The 22,687-nt window shown below is 43.1% G+C and overlaps 1 protein-coding gene across 14 annotated transcripts in view; it reads left to right on the plus strand.

Moving 5' to 3' along the window:
* The window catches only part of HLCS (holocarboxylase synthetase), a 1,696,783-nt gene that overhangs the window by 1,660,581 nt on the left and 13,515 nt on the right, over positions 1 to 22,687 (plus strand). For all 14 annotated transcript variants that reach the window (XM_069636100.1, XM_069636104.1, XM_069636108.1 and 11 more), the window contains one exon: positions 4,049 to 4,163. In XM_069636100.1, coding sequence (XP_069492201.1) covers positions 4,049 to 4,163 — 115 coding nt within the window. The remainder of the gene's footprint in view (positions 1 to 4,048; positions 4,164 to 22,687) is intronic.

Raw genomic sequence — 22,687 nt, forward strand, 5'->3', positions numbered from 1 at the left:
TCTCTGGACTTGCACGCTCTGAATGCTCACAAGGCTTAGTAGGCCCGCCTCTCTCCTTCATTGTTATAATGGCTTTTCACTCCCATGTTCCCTCCCTGTTGCCCTGTTTGTGCTTTGAAACACAATTTACTTAATGTATAAGTGCCTTATAAATACACAATATATAAATAAAATTAAATAAATAAATGTGAGTTTGCTCTGCAGTATTTGATTTTGCATATATTTTATTATATCGATTCACTATAACTGGTTGCTCTAGCTGCTTCAATCTGCATTTCACAAATGGTTTGTCTTGTGGATAAGCATCCAGGATGTATGCTTCTGCACGGTGTGGACTTGGCAATCCGTAATATGTGTTATTTCCGTGCTTTCAAGATTGGTCAAGTTGCTAAGCCCCACACTGTATAAGGGGCCTTTTGAACCTGGTAAGGCGAGTATCAGAATCCAGTGGCCTATAGAAAGAAAACATAAAATAGGAAGGGGCAGACAACAAGTGACCGCCCTGCTGGACAATCACAAAGAATATCAATATCAGCTTAAACTAGCTGACCAGTAATATGGGCGAGCCCCTGTCACTCTTCCCCCAAGAATAAGGGAACAAAACCCCAGAACAAAGAGATGGTTGGTTTTCTGGAGCAAAGCAAAGAACAATAATTTCACAAGAAACAAGGGCCAGGGACAGAAAAGCATTAGTCATTGGAGTGAATGTGAATGGCTTAGGTCTCCCCCACTTGTGTGACCCAAAAGTGGATCTGTGAGCTTGGGGTTAATCTACACTAACCTGGACTCATCCAGACAGGCACCACCTTTGAATGGGAAGTTATCCCCCTTAAAAAATATGACATTGTTACTGATGCATTGACCACCTGCAGTCTGAGCAAGATAGAAAAACATGGATCTATTGAGGTTAGTAACGCATCAGGCACTCGTTTCATAACATTTAGGAACGTTTAAAACCCAGGGGCAGTCTCCAGGTGCTCATGCGGCTCTGCAAGAAAGAGGACAGGGTGGGCTAATGAGGGTAGATGGATAGGATAGGTCCAAAACCAGTAGAAACAGGGGTCTGTTGGTGTTGGGTTGCAGATGTGTTATTTGCGTGCACTGGCTTGTTGTATCCATAAGGGTGAGGCCCCAATGCCTGGGTTGTTTGTTGTATGTGAATGTCTGTTATGATGTTTGTGGGTAGTTTGGCTAGCCCATGGACATGTATAGTTCAACGGATGTGTGTCGGAGGAGAGCAGCAATGGGCAGGTTAGTACATTGGGTACTCTCAAAGTTTTTCTCAGTTGCTAATCTTCACTATTCTATCCAAATGTAACTCATGGCTAATCGTCACAAATGTAATGTGATGCATGGCTCATCTTCACAAATGTAATGTGACGCATTGCTAATCTTCACAAACCTAATGTGACACATGGCTAATCTTCACAATTCTATCTTAATGTGACGCATGGCTAATCTTCACAAATGTAATGTGACGCATGGCTCATCTTCACAAATCTAATGTGACACATGGCTAATCTTCACAATTCTATCTTAATGTGACGCATGGCTCGTCTTCACAAATGTAATGTGACGCATTACTAATCTTCACAAACCTATCTAAATGGGACACATGGCTAATCTTCACAAATCCAATGTGACACATGGCTAATCTTCACAAATCTGTGACTCATGGCTAATCTTCACAAATCTATCTAAACGTGACGCATGGCTATTCTTCACAAATCTATCTAAATGTGACACATGGCGAATCTTCACAAATGTAATGTGACACATGGCTAATCTTCACAAATCTATTTTAACGTGCCGCATGGCTAATCTTGGCAAATCTATCTAAATGTGACACATGGCTAATCTTCACAAATGTAATGTGACACATGGCTGATCTTCACAAATGTAATGTGACGCATGGCTAATCTTCCCAAATCTATCTAAATGTGACGCATGGCTAATCTTCCCAAATCTATCTAAATGTGACGCATGGCTAATCTTCCCATATCTATCTAAATGTGACACATGGCTAATCTTCACAAATCTATTTTAACGTGACGCATAGCTAATCTTGGAAAATCTATCTAAATGTGACGCATGGCTAATCTTCACAAATCTAATGTGACACATGGCTAATCTTCCCAAATCTATCTAAATGTGACGCATTGCTAATCTTCACAAATTTGTGACTCCTGGCTAATCTTCACAAATCTATTTAAATGTGATGCATGCCTAATCTTCACAAATCTAATGTGAAACATGGCTATTCTTCACAAATCTATATAAATGTGACGCATGGTTAATCTTCACAAATGTAATGTGACGCATGGGTAATCTTCAAAAATGTAATGTGACACATAATCTTCACAAATCTAATGTAACGCATGGCTAATCTTCCCAAATGTATCTAAATGTGACACATGGCTAATCTTCACAAATCTGTGACAAATGGCTAATCTTCACAATTCTATCTAAATGTTTTGCATGGCTAATCTTCACTAATTTATTTTAATGTGACACATGGCTAATCTTCACTAATCTAATGTGACACATGGCTAATCTTCACAAATCTATCTAAATGTGGCGCATGGCTAATCTTCACTAATCTATTTTAATGTGACTCATGGCTAATCTTCACTAATAAAATGTGACACATGGCTAATCTTCACTAATATAATGTGACACATGGCTAATCTTCACAAATCTATCTAAATGTGGCGCATGGCTAATCTTCACTAATCTAATGTGACACATGGCTAATCTTCACTAATCTAATGTAGCGCATGGCTAATCTTCACAATTCTATCTAAATGTGGCGCATGGCTAATCTTCAAATGGGAAGATGATGTTAATCTGGACCTATTGACTGCTGAAAGAGTTGCAGGTGAAGGGGGGACAGCAAGTAGAGTGTAGAAACAAATTGTGTCTAACTACAAGGAAAATGTAAAGCTTTGTGTAGAATGGAGTCTTAGTATAGGATTTGATATTTCAGAGGAGCAGTGGATGGATATGTGTGGGAATGTGTAACTCTGTTCGTTGAATTTGTGTGAAAGATCTAGACAAATAAAAATTCTTAACTGGGTTTACTCAAGCCCAGAAAGATTGATGAAAAGAGGAATGTCTGATTCAAATGATTGCTGGAAGTGTTTGAGTGATGTGGGCACACTGGAACATATGTTCTGGCATTGCTCACAGGTTCAAGGGTTTTGGACTGATATTTGTAACCTGTGCCTATGTGTTCTGGAAACCGTAATTGATGTAGACTTTAAGACGATAATTGTGGGCAGTAATGATTTATTGGATAATCTTTCAATTTCACAGAAAACATTCTTGTTCAGAGGTGCCTTAATAGGTAAAAAAAAAAAAAAAAATACTTTGCAATTGGAAGACACAAACTGTACCGCTATCATCTGATTGGATTTCTGAGCTGCATTCTCTTGCAGGTATGGAAGATGAAATATTCAGAACAAAGAAAATTGGACATTTTTGAAAGAATTTGGAGAAAGTTTCTTGATGTATACTAGTTTCAGCTACTTTTAATTTTTACTTTTAAAAAGGGGGGTCGAGTTGATTTTAGTTTGTGTGAAATTTTTGTTTTGATTATGTATTAATATTTTCTATGCAGGGTACATTAATTTGAATTAACTGATGTTTGTTTTTGAATAAATAAACAAGTGAAAAAAAAGAAAGTCTTTCTAAATGTGACACATGGCTAATCTTCACAATGTCGTCGTGTTACTTTATTTTAAGCATTCCACTGATACAAATAAATGGGCCTTTTCACTGTCGTTTCAGCAGAATTTCAAGGTCCCCCAGTGATTTTCTTTTTATTTCTACACACAAATAAAAAAACATTTCTGCCTATTTTGACCTATTTTCTACAGGTTTGGACTACCCCTACCTTTAACCAACTGAAAAGGTGCCTCAATTTACGGGGTAATGTTTTTACTTGAAGACACTGGCTGAGGGTATTCGCTTGTCACTTTAGACCCAATCCTTGTCATTGTGCAGAATTGTTTGTAAAGTCAACATACTTACCATTTAATTTCTGTAGGATATCGATTTGCGAGTGAAGTGGCCAAATGACATTTACTACAGCGACGTCATGAAGGTTGGGGGTGTTTTGGTGAATTCTACACTGATGGGCAGTACTTTCCATATACTGATAGGTAAGTCTGGTCATTCTCAGCGTTTTCTTTTTCAGTAAAAACACATGTAACACTGGTTTTTCCCACTGCTCTGCCCACTGCAGATTTATTTTGGGAGATCTCTGCTATGATCCTTTCAAAACCTATAGCATAATTAATTAAAAGAATGAGGCAGTGTTAGTATTTACCAGGTGTTTTCCCACCAAACATAGCTCTGTGTCTTTTTACAAGCATCAGGCGCTATTTCTGCAGAACGTAAGTGTGTGTGTGTGTGTGTCTGTGTGTGTGTGGGCTTTTATTGGAGCACGGATAGGAGGTAGATGACATGTGAGGAGGGACACACAGCTTGTGGGTGCTGTTTGGGTATTTACTCACTATTCACTGTCCCAGGCATTGCTAATCCCTATGGCCATTCCCACCCACAACCGGGCCCTTCCCGCCCCAACAATAATTTCCTGGGATCTCTTTGAACTCCTATCAAGAGATTACGTCAAACATTAGCTTGTCACTGTTATTTCTACCAGTCTGCTGGGAGGTAATTGTTCAATTACACCTGCAAATGACTACTGGAGTCATACAAATGTCTTAACCAAGAGTGCCTTCAGCCACTTCATTTATATCTCTTCCATGGACTGAAGTCCAGTTAAAAACAAGCAGCGACAAAGCCAACAGTTTTTGCTTGAGGCATTAGATAGGCATTTGTCGGTTACTGCAGTCATAGTCCCAGGTAATCACTCTATTTTCCAGCTGTTGCAAACTTATCACCAGGTAGTACCATTTGCCCAGTGCCTAGCAGAAGCATATCCCGTGCCTACACAAATGCCCAAACTTTTGGCTTTGCCAATGCGTGTTATTGTTGGCATATGTTGGTGTTCACATGTGCGTAAACTTGGTCAGTCCGGGGTTTCTGGGTATGTTTACACCTACACATGCAGTCGTAAATGCTGCTCGCCATGTCCGTGCATGGCAGACCACATTTAAATCTATTACTGTGGATGGCAGACAACATATAAATGGATCACTGTGGAATCCGTCTGCTTTTTACAAGTGCAAAAAGCAGAGGATTTCATAGGAATCTAATGAATCTTCGCCCACATAAAGAATGGCGGTGCTGTCAGAGGGGATTGATGGAGGGCATGGGGTTGTGAAATTGTGATCCGTGCCGCCACTAACAAATCCACCAAAACCGCCCAGTGCATCAAAGACATGTCTAAATCAGTCCCGCTCCCTTTCTCTCCTTTCCAGTCCTTTTCTGCCAGGTCTGGAAAAGATCAGGGGCCAAGCTAATGTCGGGACTGGTGGGACTCCGGGCTAGCTATAGCCTTTTTGTTGTAGCCCCTGAGCTTCTATCCGGGGCTTCAACCAAAAGATCCAGGGCTATAGCCCCTTCAACCCCCGCCCCCAGCAACACCTGTGCGGCTCGCTTCTCAGCTTTGTAATAATCTGCCTCTTGGTGTCCAAGTGTTCCCCTCTCTTGCCATTTTCCCTACATGCCCCAATTCTCACTTTCTCTCTACCCTCTGATTCTTAACGTCTGTATTCGTATCATTTTGACATTAGTTGTACCATTGTTATTTATTGTGCAGTGATTTGGCGAACGCGCTGTAAACATTCCAACAAATACAATGCATAAGGCTACATGAAGTTGAAAATCAATGCGCTCATTATTTTTTACTACATTCTAAAGGCTGCCAAATGCAGTAATGCTAAAAAGGTGGGAAGAATGTTTAACCCACTTTTACTAATTGTGCACAATTAAAACACACTGAATGTAGTGGATATCTGCTCAGTGTTCTGCTTATGATCGACGCTTGACTTTGAGGTTTTGGAAATTCCAAAAAGCACTCAATTGAGTTGTTAATCTAATTTCATAATTTTTACACTTTAAGAAACATCATAATTTGAAATATGATAACAATGAACTAGGATTGGCAGTTACACTCCAAATCACTGATGCGCCCAAGTTGTACTGAAAAAAGAAGACACATTACCTCTTTTTCAGTGTTTGGTTAATTGTTTATGTATTGACAATGCCCTCTGTGATGACACATGTTTGGACGGTGCTTCCGTCTTTTTCAAATCAAGGCTGAGTATAAAGAACATATGATGTTGACAATAACCAGTTGTTGAAAAAGAAAATAACAGTTTTGTGATATAAGTTCAGTTGAGTGAAACAAATCAAAATACAGTATTGGTACAGATTGAACAAGATAAAACAATTTCAGAGACGGCCATTGTTGTGTGTTCCACAATTTTAACATTCATTGCAAAACGCAAAAGAAAAGGTTCCAATATAAACAAAAGGAGTGGCCATAAAGGAGGGGGGGGGGGAGTAAAGGGTAGGAGTATTTGTGGGTATTGAAAAAAATAATGTATGAAAAGAAAGAACAAAGAACATTGCATTATTATATTCGTATTATTCAAACGTTTCCATGTTTGAAAATATGACATGTATGGTGTCCAGGGAAGAGCTGCTTCCACTTACCCAATCTTTAGTTGTTTGTTTATATGTTTTAACGTCTTTTCGGTCAAGTCTCGGGTTGAATCCTAGCCTAATCAAAAACAAAATTACATGTTTTGTGCTCGGATCTATTATCAGTCTGATCCGATTCCAAATAGTGCGATTTTATGCATCTGACAGCCCAATTATGCTGATCTACCGGTATTAATGCCATGCCGAAAAGTTTTAATCATGGCTTGCATAAAGATTATGACAAAAGTCGTTATCTGTTCCCCTCATTTGGTAAATGTTCATAATGGGATCAGGAGGTGTGTGTACATTTAATACTATGCTCGCATTATAACTGCAACCGACCCAGTTTGTTGCTGCTTGCGTGCTTAATTAACGTTAGCAAAGTGCATGGTAAATATATTGCACACGTTCAGTAATACTAGAAATCTCCTGTTAATGCCATTCGTTTTTTCACCTCACCGTTAGATAGGTGTCGGTGGGCTCTTTCCACGTGTGGACACGTGTCTCTATGTTGCTACAGTCAGTGTGGGGGGCTCGGAGCAGCGCTTACCTCCAGTTAGCCTCTCCGTGAAAAACTGTCCTTGTTCAGCACGAGTCCGAATTGGACACCATTTTGCTGTATCCTCTGTTGCCTACCAATCTAGTCTTACTTTGCTGTCTATTCTGGCGGCCATACTTTGGCTTACGGACACATTTGCTTATTGACTTTGCGTATTGATCATTCATGATACCTGGGTTAATCCAAATATTCGGAAAGGAATCTGATTCTAATTATATTTATAATGCGTATTTAAACTAAGTTTGTATTGTAATTAAAATGTTAGTGTTCGTTGCACTTGCTGCGCTCTATTCTGTATGTGTGAACTATGAACAGATGCAATGGTACGACTGCACATCTCTACGCTTTGCATTTTTATTAAGGTGGAATCCACAAACCTCTTCCTAAACCTCAAGGGTTTGGCTTATGAATACGGTGGGAAATGTGTGTGTAATTGTATTCCCAGTTTCTAATTGCTCATTGATTGGTTAATTGTAATGGTTTCAACATAATTGTCCTTGTTAATTGCAATCGCAGCCATGTTCATATCAATCGTGATCTAACACCATACATTGTCATAGTATCAAGAAAATGTGCTTCCCGCTTAGTGTGCATGATTAAAAAAAAATTATATTCAAGCCAAATCTCTAAACCATTATTTACAAAAAGGAAGCCATCTCATTGTCTGAGTTCAAACCCCTCTCTACTGAGCGAAATGTACATATCGGTTTGGCTTCTTCTTGTCTTAGTTTTGATGCTCGATGTGCAAGCATGCATTAGACAACACATCAATCATTTTAAAATGGCATTTCCCATCATCATTCCTTGAGATATTAATTTGCGTACATATGCATTGTTCTTCAACACTTCAATAAATACCACTACATGCTAAACCAACGCATGCCAATCATAAATGGTGCATTTTGAAAAAGTATTCTATTGCTGAGAAAAGATGCTGAACAGTATAGCATGTAGTGTATTTAGCTATCACACTGCCAGAATTAAGCACCTGTTGAAAGTATATGTAGATAGTAAGTGAAAGAAGCATATGTGAACATCAATAATAGCCTCTCTGGAAACTAAAGTACATAGCAATCTCTGAGCTGCAGCAGCATGGCCTAAACCCAGAATCGACAATGTTTCATCAAAACCACACTTGTATTGTTCTGATGTCCATGTGTGATTTATCCCATTAAGAATTATTGTGTGTACCTCACAACGCTTGCAGCCAGTTAGCCATTCCATTCCATAAACGCTTCCCATGTGGCATTACAAGTCTCTTCCTTGTTTTGTAGTCTGTAGGTTACCCTTTTCAGAGTGTTGTATGCTGACATTTCTGCAAGCCAGGAGTCGATTCGAATGTAAAAGTTGTCCTTCCTGTGTCATAGAGCCATTTCTTTTTGACCATAAGACCTTTCTTAAGTTTGGTGAATAGTAGTATGATATGGTTGGTTTAAACTCTGTTATGTGTGATACAAATGCATGTAATTCCTCGGTGAGGCTCCCACTTTCCTTTGTGTAGGTACTTTACCAGTTCCATGCCATCCATCTATCGTGACTGTATGAATGTCTGTGTTGCTAATCCTTCAGAAGCTGATCTTTTTCAGAAAATCTGCGTTATCCTGTCCCAGAGTAGAGGGTGTTTAGAGTACAGGTTTTTATGTAACCAAACAAATTGGCTGTTCCTCTGCATGTTATGTACCTGTGCTCTTGTCAAGTCTGGTATCTCGTGTTGGTTTTTGTTTGCTGTCTACTGCTTAAGGAACAGTCGAGCAAATTTGAGGGCCTGTTCCCTTACACAAAGAATGACTGAATTTGTCAAGGTTTTTGCTTGCTTGATCCATTGTGATCTTTTTAAACAGACCCCTGGCATTAGTTAGCACATAGTACTTTGTGGGGGTCTACTTGATTTATTTTTCTTCCAAATGATGGTTCTCTTTTCCTAGAGCTCTGTAGCATTTGTGACGATTCCAGGGAATTTGTCCCCTTTATCCAAGGGGAGGAGCCACCCCAATTGGGACTAGGAACATGAGCACCCTCTAAACTTAAGAAACAGGGGTCTCACTGGAGGTGATTTCACCCCTTTAATCCCCTTTGGAGGATAGGAAATCCACAGAGAGGTATCAGAGTTATCCTTACTTGTATCAAGATCCCTATATCTTTATTGGCGATGTGGGAATTACAAAAGACAATTGTGTGAATACCCCTATAAAAGTGGCTGGTTTGGTTTCTGACCCGTTCGTGCTGCCATCCTTGTATGACACAAGTACAATCGATTGCCCAATCTCATTTCCGGGTGGAACACATGAATGTCCTGGGAGACCGACATAGGTGAGAGAGGAAAGCCTGTGCATTAGTGTACAAGAGGGGACGTCCTGATGGGAGGGGGAGCTTGAAAGAAGCACCACGCACACGGCTTGGAGAGCAGAGGAGCCAGAGAGCCTGTAGAGCTCTGCTGTCTCCTATAAGGACATGAGCCAGGGAGGCTTGGGCTCACCAAATGACAAAGAATCCTGACCGCACAGGAAGCGGTTGTCCCGTTGAGCCCAGATAGGAAGAACAGACGCAGCCCAATCGACACGGAAGACCAGAGGGAAACCGGAATCGTGGTTCCGCACTGGCCGGAAGCTTTGCCTCCTTCGAGTAACACTGCAGCAATGAAAAAGGTACATGCTGGTTCCAGGGAAACGGGAGGAGGGTTAAGAGGCCCAGCCAAACCCCACGGTGGGGTGAGACACAGGATTCCCCAAGGCAGGGTGTGAGGAGCCAATACCAAGGCAGGATGTGAGAAGCAGAACCTAAGGCAATGTGTGAGTATCAAGCCTCACAAACGGAGAGAAATAATCAATACCCCAAGGTGGGGCAAGAGAATCAGAACCCCAAGAAGTGGGCAGACGAAGCACAACCGAAGGCGGGGTGTTGGAAGCAAGACCCCTATGCGGGGTGTGAGAAGCAATACCCCTAGGCGGGGTGAGAGAAACAAGACCCCAAAGTGGTGAGAGAGACCATATTCCAGGTCTGAGTTACTATGGTCTGACTACAAGAGTCAGAGACTATTATACAAGCAGTAGAGAAAGAGTAAAGAGAGACTGTGGAATTCCAAACTTTGAACTATACAACTGGGCAGGTAGCCTGGGAGAAAACAGAGAGGCAATTGGGTGGGGGTTAAAAGCAGCCTTCACTTCGTAGGTTGAGAAGAAACCCCTTACCGGACATTTCTTGGTTGAGTTTGTGTTAATCCTTTTGTCAGTGGTGGGGACACAGCTAAGGGTAAATTGGGCTTTGGACAGAGGACTGTTATTTTTGTAAGGCATCCTGACAAGCACCCTTTCTTTTTTTTCTCTGAAGACTCGGGTGAATCTTCCTTAGACGTAGTGATAGGATAAGGCCCTATTCTCTTCCATTTAATAAACCGCTGTTTGAAAAATAACCTCTTGTCCGTCTCCTGGGACTGACTTACCACACTTTGCAGGAAACTGTGATATGCACCCAAGAAACATGTTGATAGGATCCCAGCAAGTACTAATGGATGCTGCAAGGGGTATCCATTCATTGCATCTAAAACAATTTATCGACAAACCATACCATTGAAAAAAAAGAATGAATTTTAAAATAATTAATTTTTTTTTATGGTAAAGAGTTTAGTGTAGTAAAAATGTGTTTTAAACCATTAAAAAGGGGAGTTGGGGGGGAACCCCCCCCATAAAAAATAAAAAATGCATTCAATGTTTTTTTTAGATGCTTTGGTGTCAATGGTATGGTTTGTCGATGCTTTTACTGTTGATGCAATCACTAAGAACTGCTTCAAGGGACTGATCAATCTCTCAGAATCTCCAAGAATTCCTCATTGTCTGTAGACAGAGTCCCCTTAATATCAACATGCTCTAATATAGCAAAATGTAGGCTCCATCTATGGGTTGTGTGAGGGTATGGGGGGGCAGTCTTTTTTTTAAATTAAAACTTTAGTGAGTTTTGAATTCCCATTTGAATAACTAAGTAAATATTATATTTAGAAACTTCAGATTTGCTTAAGATATTCTAATATTAATATATTAACTGAAAGTGTCTACAGCACAATTTGGAGAGACATTTGGTTGTTTCTTTTAAGAGAAATACACTTCTACAAAGAGTTATATTAATATTGAAAACGTTATTTACCCTCCGCCAAATCTTTTTCATATTGAATCGGCAAGCCACACATAATAAAAAATAAGCAATAAGTGTTCTTGCCAATGTATGTTCCAGACAGAGACCAGTCCTCAATTCACTCAATCAATAATGGTCCCCACATCCACTGTAATTAGTTACCTGTACATTAGTTACCAGTATCTGGCACTCCTTGCCCACCGCATCGCCGCCCTCTGCCCCAACTTTCAGTGCTATGCGGACGAAACCCAGCTCATTTTCAGGCTACCCTCGGCCTCCTCCTCTCTCTCCCTCATCTCTGACTGTCTGTCTGCTATCCAGGAATGGTATGCTGCCAATGACCTCTGCCTTAATGCTAGTAAGACTGAGATCCTACTCATCGGCACACCCAGTCCCTCCTTCCCTGCAGCTCTCTGGCCGGCCTCTCTTGGCCCTCTTCCTGCTCCTATCTGCAAGGCAAAAAACCTCGGGGTCATCTTCGACTCCACACTCTCCTTCTCTCCTCATATTTCTGACGTCTCTAAGAAGTCACATTACCAGCTGCACCTCCTCAGAGGTATTCTTCCCTTCCTCTCCTTCCCCCAGAAGCTCACTGTCTCCCGAGCCCTGGTTCTCTCGAAGCTGGACTACTGTAACAGCCTCTATCTTGATCTGCCTGCCTCCACTCTCCGCCCTCTGCAACTCATCCAGAACAGAACTGCGAGACTTGTCCTTGGCCTCAAGCCCAGGGACCGTATCTCTCCAGGACTGAAATCTCTACACTGGCTTCCAGTGGCTGCGAGGATTAAGTTCAAAACCCTCTGCATTGTCCACAAGGCCTTCTGGGGCCTGGGGCCTAAATACCTTCAACTCTCTCTTCCTAAATATCTTCCTTCCCGAGCCCTACGCTCATCCGTCTCCAACTCCCTCAGGGTCAGCCGCTTCTCGAAGCAACGAGCTGGGGGTAGATCTCTCTCCGCGGCAGGGGCCTCCCCTCTGGAACAGCCTTCCTGCCTCCCTGAAACTTGAGGAGAACCATCTCCGGTTCCGGAAGCACCTCAAAACCTTCCTCTTCACTTCTGCTTTCTCTCTCCCTCTCCCCTGCTAAATTCTTCACCAAAACTGCACTGATTCAGCAACTGGGCCACTCTCACCGACCTCGGTCCTGGGCCCAGTCACTCTTCACTTGCACTGCCTCCCTGGCAACCCCTGCACTGTGGGACTGTCTCTGTATCACTACAGCCCCCCCCCCCACAGCACTTGTCTGCACTTACCTTGCACTTGCCACCAGCTGGCCGTATTTATTTATTATTTTATTTCTATTCTACTTATTTGTACTGCACTCCCCCCTCCCTCCCCCTTCCCCTTGCACTTTTTCCCTTCCCCCTACCCCTGCACTTGCACGGTCTGAATGACACCTGGCCTAGTAGGATCGTTGTCTGTCTTCCCCTTGTTCCCCCCTCCCTGCCTCGTTGCGCCTTGAAACACTTGTGTATAGGCGCGTTACAAATGCCATATCATACAAATGCCATATCATACCTATATAGTCTTCAATGAGCTTGTCAAAGTTTATCATTATCCATATCCAAAGAAACAGACTCTTATGACTATGGAAGTGATAACGTTTACCCTCTGCATAGTTCACCAGTATATTTCAGTCTGTACACAATCACAATGCATATTTACATATTTCGAAGTATGCGTGGCTTGCAATGCCAGCACAGCGTTGTCCATAATGCTCTATTCAGCAAGGAATGGAGCGATTAGAGCTCCATGAAGCAGATAACCTGGAAAACTGTTTCACTCTTTTCTCCAGGATCAAGAGTTAAAATGAAGCCCAGCTCCTTCCAGTGCTGTGCTAAGCAGACACTGTCTTGCAAATCTGCATTACTTTGAATAGGTCTGTAGAATGTAGATACCATAGAATGAGCTATCACTTGAGTAATCAGGTTAGGCATAGTAGATGGCAGCATTTCATGTAATTGTGGGCATAATGTTCCTTATTTCTTATGTTATCGCTGGAATACATTTGAATAGGTTGATAACTCTACAAAGGTTCTGCAATGGCAGTCTAAGAATGCGCTATCTGCACATATAATGGCCCTTTACTTTTTCAGGTTGTCTAATTTAACACTTTCCTATTACAGTTAATTTTCGGTCATAAGCAGAGATATTCTATTAACATGACATAAGGTGCCCTTTACTGTTACATTTAATGTTTTCATTTAACAAGAGAAATTATCTTACCAATGTAAGACACTACATGCCTGGGAAGAAAATTGTAAACATTTCAATGAGCACTATTGGGAAAATGTTGGTGAATTACTCAAACCATCCCAACGATTTAATTACCCATTAATTGAAATATCGCTGGATAGGTGGGTCTCAACACCTGTTCCTCACTTGGATGGCATTGAGGCCTATTCTCTTTATTTCCATAGCACCATTGGTTAGTGTGTTGCAACATAAAAGCATCACAGTATTTACTGGATGTTAGGAAAGATTTCTTAATTGTGGGTAATTCTCCTTCCATGTGGCAACCCCTAAACATTTTGCTGTTGTTTTCACCATGATCTAGAGTTTGCCAGAGAAGTGCAGCCTTCTGCCGCACTCCTCTGGGCTTTCGCTCCATTCTTACGGGGAAACTGACATGCCCTTAAGACAGTAGGTACCGGGAAACGCTGTTTTCCGTAGTTTCTTTATCATGTTGCAGCTTTTCGTGCAACATGACACAAGAGTGCACTGTAAGCTAAGTTACTGCTCTCTTGGGTCTCTAGTCTTCTACAGGCCCTAGATACTCTTTTTGGATTGTAACTGATCGGTGCAAGTGAATCACGGACGGGAATGGTGGCAGCGATCGTTTCTTGTGTTTTTGAACTCCTTTTGGCGTTTTAAGTGCGTTTCTCGCGCTTAGCCCAAAATGGTTGCCTGGCCAGACCACGAGGCTCCTTTGTCCTGTCCGTTGACCGTCTTGCCCCTTTCACCTTCCCCAGGTCGAGCCGACCCGGGGCCTTCCTTATTTGGGCATGTACTTTCCCGCGAAACACGGATGCTTTCGCGGGCTTCTACAGGCTTTGTGTGTGCCTCCAGGATGTGGGCTGGGATGTCTGGTTCCAATACACATCCTGGGTGCCAGAGAGTCTAGTGTGGTATAAATGCCTGGGACCACCGTGGTCTGTGATAGGTCCACGTATGGTGTGTGTTTGATGAGCGGATCTCCCATTGGGTCCCCTCCATTTTGGAGCGGAGGGAACCGTGGATAAGCGGGGGCTGGAAACGCCACTACCATGTCGATCTCCTGAGTTCTCACGAACAAAGGAATACAGGAGCTAAGTATCCTGCAACCACGAGGCTGAACCGAGGAATCGCTGGTGACCCGCTGAAGGACTGCTCCTCTGCACTGCTGTCGCCTTGTGAAACCCTTTCTACCTCTGATCGAACCAGAAGGCCTGTACTGGTACTTCGACCCTTGGAATAACGGGGACAGCTATTCTCGGCATCTTCACCATCTCCTGCACGTAAGCCTTCGGAAGTGTCTCTGGGCCATCCAGCAGACTGACCAGCCTACCCAGGAGTCTTGCTCTGTAACCGCCGCCAGGTTGTGTTGTATTTCGACTCCTTGTCACTCTCACACGATTCGTACACTTGGCATTCCCAGGTCTGAAGTGAGTAGTGTACATTTGGCTGAGATACACATGGCCGCTCCGTTGCCCTGCTGTGGTAACAAACTGTGGGGGTTCACTTCGTTTGGGACATCTTTAACTCAACTCTGCTGCTGCAGAATCTACACGACGACGAGACGTCCCCTGCTCCCCTGAACCTGCCAGCAGCGGAGAAGCCTGTCTCTGCTTGCATCGGGGACCAGTGAGTAGCATAGCTAGGAACTGGTCGCCCTCCTGCAGGAGCACATAGCTTTTCCCCGCTGTGTCAAACAGCATGCCTTTCCGTACTCGCGCTCTGCTTCTGCCCACAGTGGAGGCTACGCTTGAGTCGCGGAACTCTGTTCTTCTTCATTTGTGCACCAAACTGAACTGCCCGATTCCCCCGAAGAGACTCCCCTTTTTGCCCGTTGGCACCAGCGTGTGCAGGTACTTTTGAGCACAAGGCTCCACTCTTCGTAGGGCTTGGACTTCCTTTTAGTTGGGTGCCTCTGAAGGCGGACTGGGTCTAATCATTATTTCGCACTGCCTGTTTTCCTCCCCTTCTAGGTGGACTACACATTTTGTGCATCTAACGCTTTAGACTCGTTTGTATTTGTATATATATTGTATTGGTTTGGTATCTGTTGGTTTACTAGAGTTTTATTGTGATTTCTCGCTACGGTCATTGTTGCAAAGGCCTTGGAATAAATGTGTATATATTTTTAATATAACACCTGTTTGGAGTAATTTGTGAGTGTCCTTGCTTTGTGTGCTCATTGCAGGCTTTCAGTCACCCTCACCCCTCTTGAGACCTAGTCTTGACCGCCTGCATCGCTACCCTGATTGGTCTGGCTTGTCCAGAGGTTACCCTGTTCCAAGTAATTTGGTTGGCCTTCTGAACTTCTGCGCCGCCAGGACAGAGTTCAGAAATCCGTCTTAACACTGACATATTGATCACACCCAATTCTGTCTTACTCTGTAGTCTAGCCTGAAACCTCCTCACCTTCGTCCTCACCATAAGGACTTGGTTAACACTGAATCTATTTATTTTTCAAATCTACCTCGAACCTTGAGAGGAAGCATAGAGAGATGGTAAACAATAACCAAGGTAACCATAATTTTAATAGCTTCATGTTGACCAGCAACTCAGCCTTACAACTGCCCACTGTTCCATAATGTGTCCTAGACGTACAATTTTATATTTTTATGAAGCCAAACACGCAACCTCTTCTTACGTGACCCCAAAGTCATTTCCCCAATAGATTAGCTGGTTGTCCCACCATCTGAGGATACCCTGCCTTGATATTGGAAACACTTCTGGTCTATCAACGTTCAGTTTATAGCCTGATGGAGGTTAGCAACTCAGCCTTACAACTGCCCATGTTCCATAATGTGTCCTAGACGTACAATTATATTTTTATGAAGCCAAACGCGCAACCTCTTACCTGACCCCAAAGTCATTTCCCCAATAGATTAGCTGGTTGTCCTGCCATCTGAGGATACCCTGCCTTGATATCGGAAACACTTCATGTCTATCAACGTTCAGTTTATAGCCTGATGGAGGTTTAGTACATTGTTCTATATTAGGTAGCAGAGTTGGGATAGAGCTTGTTGGATCATGAACAAACAAAGGCACATCAGCATGCACATCTAACTATTAATTTTGACTTGTGCATCATCATAGCACTAAAGAACTTCATGCAGCAATTGACTCAGAATCATCCTATCATCTAGTTGTAAGTAAATCTCATGGGGCAATGAGAACAATGTAATACAATCTTTAATCTGAGGTATTTTACACCTCTACGTAGCCCAGTTCCTCTGTGCCTTATCCAGCGTGGCAGATCTAGTCACCCATCAGTTTTGTTCATCCACCTGCAGGTTCAAGACCATGTTACTATTCCCACCTGTAAATGTTGTATGTTTTAAGTGAATCGGGTAAGAAACCTGAGGTTATCCTCACACCTACTCCCCTTGGATCCTCTGCTCAGGTGGTCAGGGAAAGGCAATTGCTCTTGGATTCTGACCCTCGGGTGCAGATGCTAGGGAGGATCACCTGGGTGGAGGGTCCTTGGGGATTGGGTGGAGGACATGGCATCCCACTTTTATAGTGAGAACTAACTTTACCCTACCCCTGCCTTTATAGGCTGTTGCAAACCATCTCCCCTCCTTTTCCCTCATTTAAATCATGATAGTACTGGGACGAGGAAGAGGCAACTAAGAGTTGTGAACACTAACTTCTCGTTTCAGCACTCTGGTACTGGGACGAGGAAGAGGCTTGAGGAGTGTTGAGGGTTAGGCATGTCCCAATAATAATGGTCAGGCAAAGGAAACTAAGTGTCCACACCTGCAACCTGTTAAGTGGTTGCAGGTGTATAAAAAGAGTGAGAAGCAGCAATAGAGAGAAGCAGCTGTGCCGTAGAGCACGGCCATCCGAAGTGGAGCAGGCAACCTACAGGCTGGTGAAAAGGACGCTGAGAGAAAGGAAGCCAGGAAGACGCCAAGGCCATTGTAGACCCCGAGAGTTTCTGGAGCTGAGCGAAGCCCATTGCTGCGTGTTCCCCGTTGGGAGTGGGAAACACAGAGACGGCATGAGAATCTTGCATGAATGAAATAGAACGTGATATGCATTTTCGCAACAAGATGAAGTTAAAGGAACAGCACGGACAAACAAAGTGAAAGGTGTGAAAAGCAAGACACTATTGGATAGTGTGAAAGCAAGGTGGTAACCAGAAGAAATACCACAAAGGAAAGTGTGCGAGATTCTCATGTTGATAAGGCACAAGGCTATTAAAGTGCATCAGAAGAATACATGGATTTATAACACAGTTGCAGAAAAATAACCTGTGTTGTCAGAGGAGTCCTCTGAGAAAGTATGAACTGTTGTAAGCATCGAGGGTTATCGGTTGCGTGACCTGTGATGGGTGGATTGCGTGGTCTGACAACTGCGGCTAGACCAAGGAACCCTTACTTGAAGTAAACCAAGAGAAGTCAAGAGGCTGAAGCTGGTTGGCCTAAAGTTGTTCAAGTGATTGAAAGGAAAAAGAAAACTAAACAAATTGATTTGACTGTGAATTTGCAAATGGAAAATTGAGTTGTCTTGGGGCAGGAAACCCCAAGACAATTTTGTTGGAACTGTTTTGAACTTGGGGAAAGGAGCCAAGAGCAAGCCTGGAGCTGTAAGAAGCTCAGAACTTTAGTTTGAACACTGTTGCTTTGGTTGCTGACATCCCTACACATCGTTTAGCTTCAGTTGTGAGGGCAGTATATGTTTTAGTATATGTTTTGGACAGAGAGAGTTAAGTTGAACTTACTGGCACTGACTATCCTTAGTTATTTAGGTAGGGAAATCCAACCTTAGAGTACAGTAAGTTAAGCCTTACACCATCCTGACATTTGAGTTAATAAAGAACTTATATTTGAGCTTTGAATCTGTTGTCTCTGTTTTGCTTCATGATGCCTTCACAAGGGATACACTTATTATACTCTCTGGAGTCGGCCGCACGCTTGCCCTTGACACAACAGTCTCCTTACAATCAAGCAATACAAGTTGGAGTACCCATGTGTTTTTTCACAAAACTTTCTAGCTGTATTATTTTAAATGGTACTGCATACGTAAGTAAACATTGGCACCCAGGGAAGGGCGCTCAGCCAATCAGGTGGCTGGACATGCGGATGAGAACAGTGTGGACCGGAGAGTTGTTCTCTGGTTCTGGCACTCCTCCCACCCGCGGCCACCAACAAAACAGAAAAGGGGCAAAGTCCCTTTTCCTATGTTGGTGGCCATCATGGGTTTTTTTAACGTTCGATTGGGCTCGCACAATACATGCAGAACCCATCTCCCGTAAACAAATGAGCTTATGTCCCGTGGAACGTGCATTCATGGCTGGGTGGGATTACACCAGAATAATTCTGAGTCCAAATAACCGGAAAAACTCAAGAAGATGGCAAGTTGCTGTTTTATTAACAATTATCTAAAACAGGGAGGTTACAATGATCATCAACCTGTGGACGCTCAGTCTCTCAGTAATTTTCACAAAAACATAATTATATACTACTTTATGCGTCAGAGTGATGTCATAATACGTGGCAATAGTGAAAAACCCTATCAAGGGTTGGGATTGGTTAAGGGACACATCTAGCTATACAATCGTATGGGAGCTAGGTTTGTTATTGGCTGTCCAATATCAGGTGGACCACTTATGCCTACCTCTTCATACGTGTCATTCTAAGACCAATCGGTTACACAGTATTTCATTGGTTTCCAAGCTATAAGGTCCTTCGTTATACAGACTAATAAAATTGTTTGGCACGATTGTGCCATGTCTGGCACTTTTATTTCAATTAGCAGCATGTAAGCCAAGACCCAGTTGCAAGTAGATAGGACTTGAGTCTGCCCTATCGCCCCCAATTAGCCCAGCATCTCCCATCACTCATGCCTTCTGCCATGAAATTCTCTTTGTACTTTGGCCTTGCAGATTATTCTTGTCCTGGGAATGCACAGGAGTGAGGGCACTCACTATTGTATCTGGAACTCCAAGTTCAAACTCTTTTCCATTCTTTACTCACAAGAGACCATGATTCTGTTCATCCTGCAAGCTTTTAAATGAATTAAAACTTGTCATCCTTTGTATTGTGTCTTGCACCTTAAGGTGAGAGGATTCATCCTCTGCACGCTTGTTCTTCAGTGTAGAGAGCTGACCTTGATTTCTTAGTTCTTGACCTCTCCACGCTGCTCCACTAGCCTTGCATTCTACTGCGACACAGCTTTTCATTCTTACTCAGTAATTCTTTGGCTTACTATTTCATGATGCCAATGTCCAGTGTCTATACTATGGCGGCTTTGCCTGCATTCTATTCACTACATATAGCTAGCCTATACGATGACTTGTTCTATGTTGCTTTTCTGCGTCTGTACATTCATTAAACTTCTGATTTCACTTTTTACCGTGTAATATTCTCCTTTTCCATCTTAAGGTTCACTTGATTCTTCACTTCGTCATTTCCCCTCTAGGATACATACATCGTCTTTATTCAGTTCCCAGGACGTTGTGCACACTTTCTGATGGCAGCATCAGTTAATTATCTTAGCTCTTTCTCATATATCCACAGGGAGCTCCTCCTGCAGGCTGTCATCAACTCGAGGGTACATTCCATATTGTCGTTTTAATGGATACTGTCTTCCATATGCTGGCTGTATTATTGGTATAGTACCTGAGGTTAGACAGGGCATGGTCTTGTGGCTCCAATACAGGAGAGGTGGGGGGGTAAGATCTTCTGCGTATGTATATGTCTGCTCCTCTACAAAAATAAATAAAACTATTTGCACCCCGGGGTGCAAATAGCTATCACTCCCTTCTCGTAGTATGTATATAGCGGTAACGACCGACAGCACTCCCAGAGGCCTGCCTTGCCTCAGACTGGCAGGCTGTTACCAGCCATGTCTGCCCCGACACAAGGATAATTGCTACATTTTACCTTGCTGGTGAACACACGCATCACAAACACCCCCCCCCCTCCAAGTATGAGACATTGGGAGAGTTACAGAGGTGGAGGACGAGATGGAAAGTGGTTATATATCCTTGATGAGATTACGTTGTTCCCAAATCTTTCAATCCAGTGCCCCACCCCAACCCGGCGCTGATCCTCCACGTTTATGCAACTAGACATGTGTTTTGATTCACCCTACAGAACCTGCCAGATACCAAATTTATGTTTAATAATGTTTTTAAAATATACTTGACTGTGACCTCTGCTCAGCTTGAGCCATCAAGCATGTTTAATTCCTGCATCTCTCTGGGCACATTGAGCTGCAGCAATATGGCGTTGCCTCCTTGAGCATGGCTTCAAGCTGTTGTATACTGAATTTCTCAGGGTTAGGGGCTTCATACATCGGATTCCCCACCGCACCTGTGAAGAGATGTGATAGATGTTCAGACCGAGGGAGGCGAGAGCTGCAACTCATGGACACAGGTGGGTGCGAGAGAGAGATGGACCTAAAAGCAAAATCACAGCCAAGCAAGAGGAATAATTAGTGACACAAAGGTGAGAGGGGGAGGACTTCTAGGCACCGAGGTGGAAGCTAGAGGTCAGGAGTACAGAGAGAGCGATAGCGAGTACAACAATGAGAGAGCGGGAGACAGGTGGTCCATTGAAGGCCAGGTTGCTGCAATCTGTCAAGCTGGTCACTATAAATTAAAGATGATGTGAATAATTTGTTTCTTTCTTCCTCCTCAGCTGCATGCTTCGCTGGTGGCTTCGCTGGTTAATAGCACCGTTGATTATTGCAATTCACTGTATCATACTCAACCCATGCATTTGACCCATCGGTTACAGATGCTTCAGAACTTTGCAGCCAGGATGGCCACTAAAACTCCCTTTAGAGCTCTTATCTCCCCAGTTCTTCGTTATGTTCATTGGCTTCCTATTTCAAAACGCATGCAGTTTCAGTCCTTGTACTTGGTGCTTTGTGCTTTTTGGGGCAAGGGGCGGAATACCTGCAATTGAAATTCCGCCCGTATGTCCCGAGTTGTTGACTTCGTTCTATGGAGGCCTTTTGCATCCAAGTTCCCCGCTTTAGACTAACCCGTATGGGGGGGTTGTGCTTTTCAGTAGCGGCAGCAAAGCTGTGGAATTCTCTTCCTCTTTTATTGCGGGCTTCTGAGAATCATGCAGCATTTCGCAAAGCGTTGAAATCCTATCTCTTCTGATAATGTACCCCTGTTCTGTTATGGGGACCTCTCCTGCTGGGTTTTTAGAGCCAACGTGCTCTTTGGGCGATTGGTTGTGCTTTACAAATCTGTAACATAACGAGTCAGAGGTGTGAGAGAGAGCCAGGCAACGGGTCCGAGAGGGAGAGAAACCTCACGTGCACACATGCAATATATGCGTCTGATTGTGAGAGAAATCTAGTTCCAAAAAGAAAAACACAGAATTGTGGGAAGTTTTAAAATGCAGGCACGGGGGAGCGAGAAGTCAGAGAACCGAGACCTTAAAGTTATCGAGACGCGAGGGCAAAGGCATAGGTACCCGGGTTCATCAAATGCAACATACATCACTATTCCATTATTGTGTTGGGACATAATTAAGACATTATTTTTACTATGGATAATCCTACCACCAGTCATTAGAATAGCTTTACACAATTGAGGACTATTTGGTCCTTTTTTCAGGACAGTTCCAAGGAGCTTATAGCAATTTTACAGTAATTGTAGCTGGAACTGGTGAAAATAGAAGCAGTCCTCATAGTTGAAAATGTTTGCATGTTGCATGCTGGGGTCGGGAGGACAGCTCTGGGGCAACGCGCTCACCTTGGAAGCAAGCCGACGCGGAGCAACACAGGTTCGATCCCCGGGTCCGCGCTTAGAAACCTGGATGTTAAGCGTGCTATAATGAAAATAACCAATTACAATAAACATAACCTTAAAGAGGACCCCACCAAACCTTTCAGACCTTTGGGTTGGCTGCATTTGAAATGCTATGCTTTTATATCCATTAGTTGTTGGTAGCCAGTTGAATCTATGAGATAAACATAGGTGGACTGGGAGAAGGCAGCTGTAGGGAGAAACTCATAGGCAGCTTGTTGATATCTGTTATTTCTAAACTCCTCTCAGTCGAATAAATATCTGCATTCACCTGTCCCACAAACATCTTCCTATAGGAAGGAATCATACCCGATATAGCGGGTGCTTGGAATTTCTATGCGAAAAGCAGCGGGCTGCATTGCTGGAGTATCATCTTAGCCCACCAAGTAGGATAGAAAAAGCCA

This window comes from Ambystoma mexicanum, chromosome 7p, assembly GCF_040938575.1.
Source record: "Ambystoma mexicanum isolate Mex_15411 chromosome 7p, UKY_AmexF1_1, whole genome shotgun sequence".
Taxonomy (NCBI): domain Eukaryota; kingdom Metazoa; phylum Chordata; class Amphibia; order Caudata; family Ambystomatidae; genus Ambystoma; species Ambystoma mexicanum.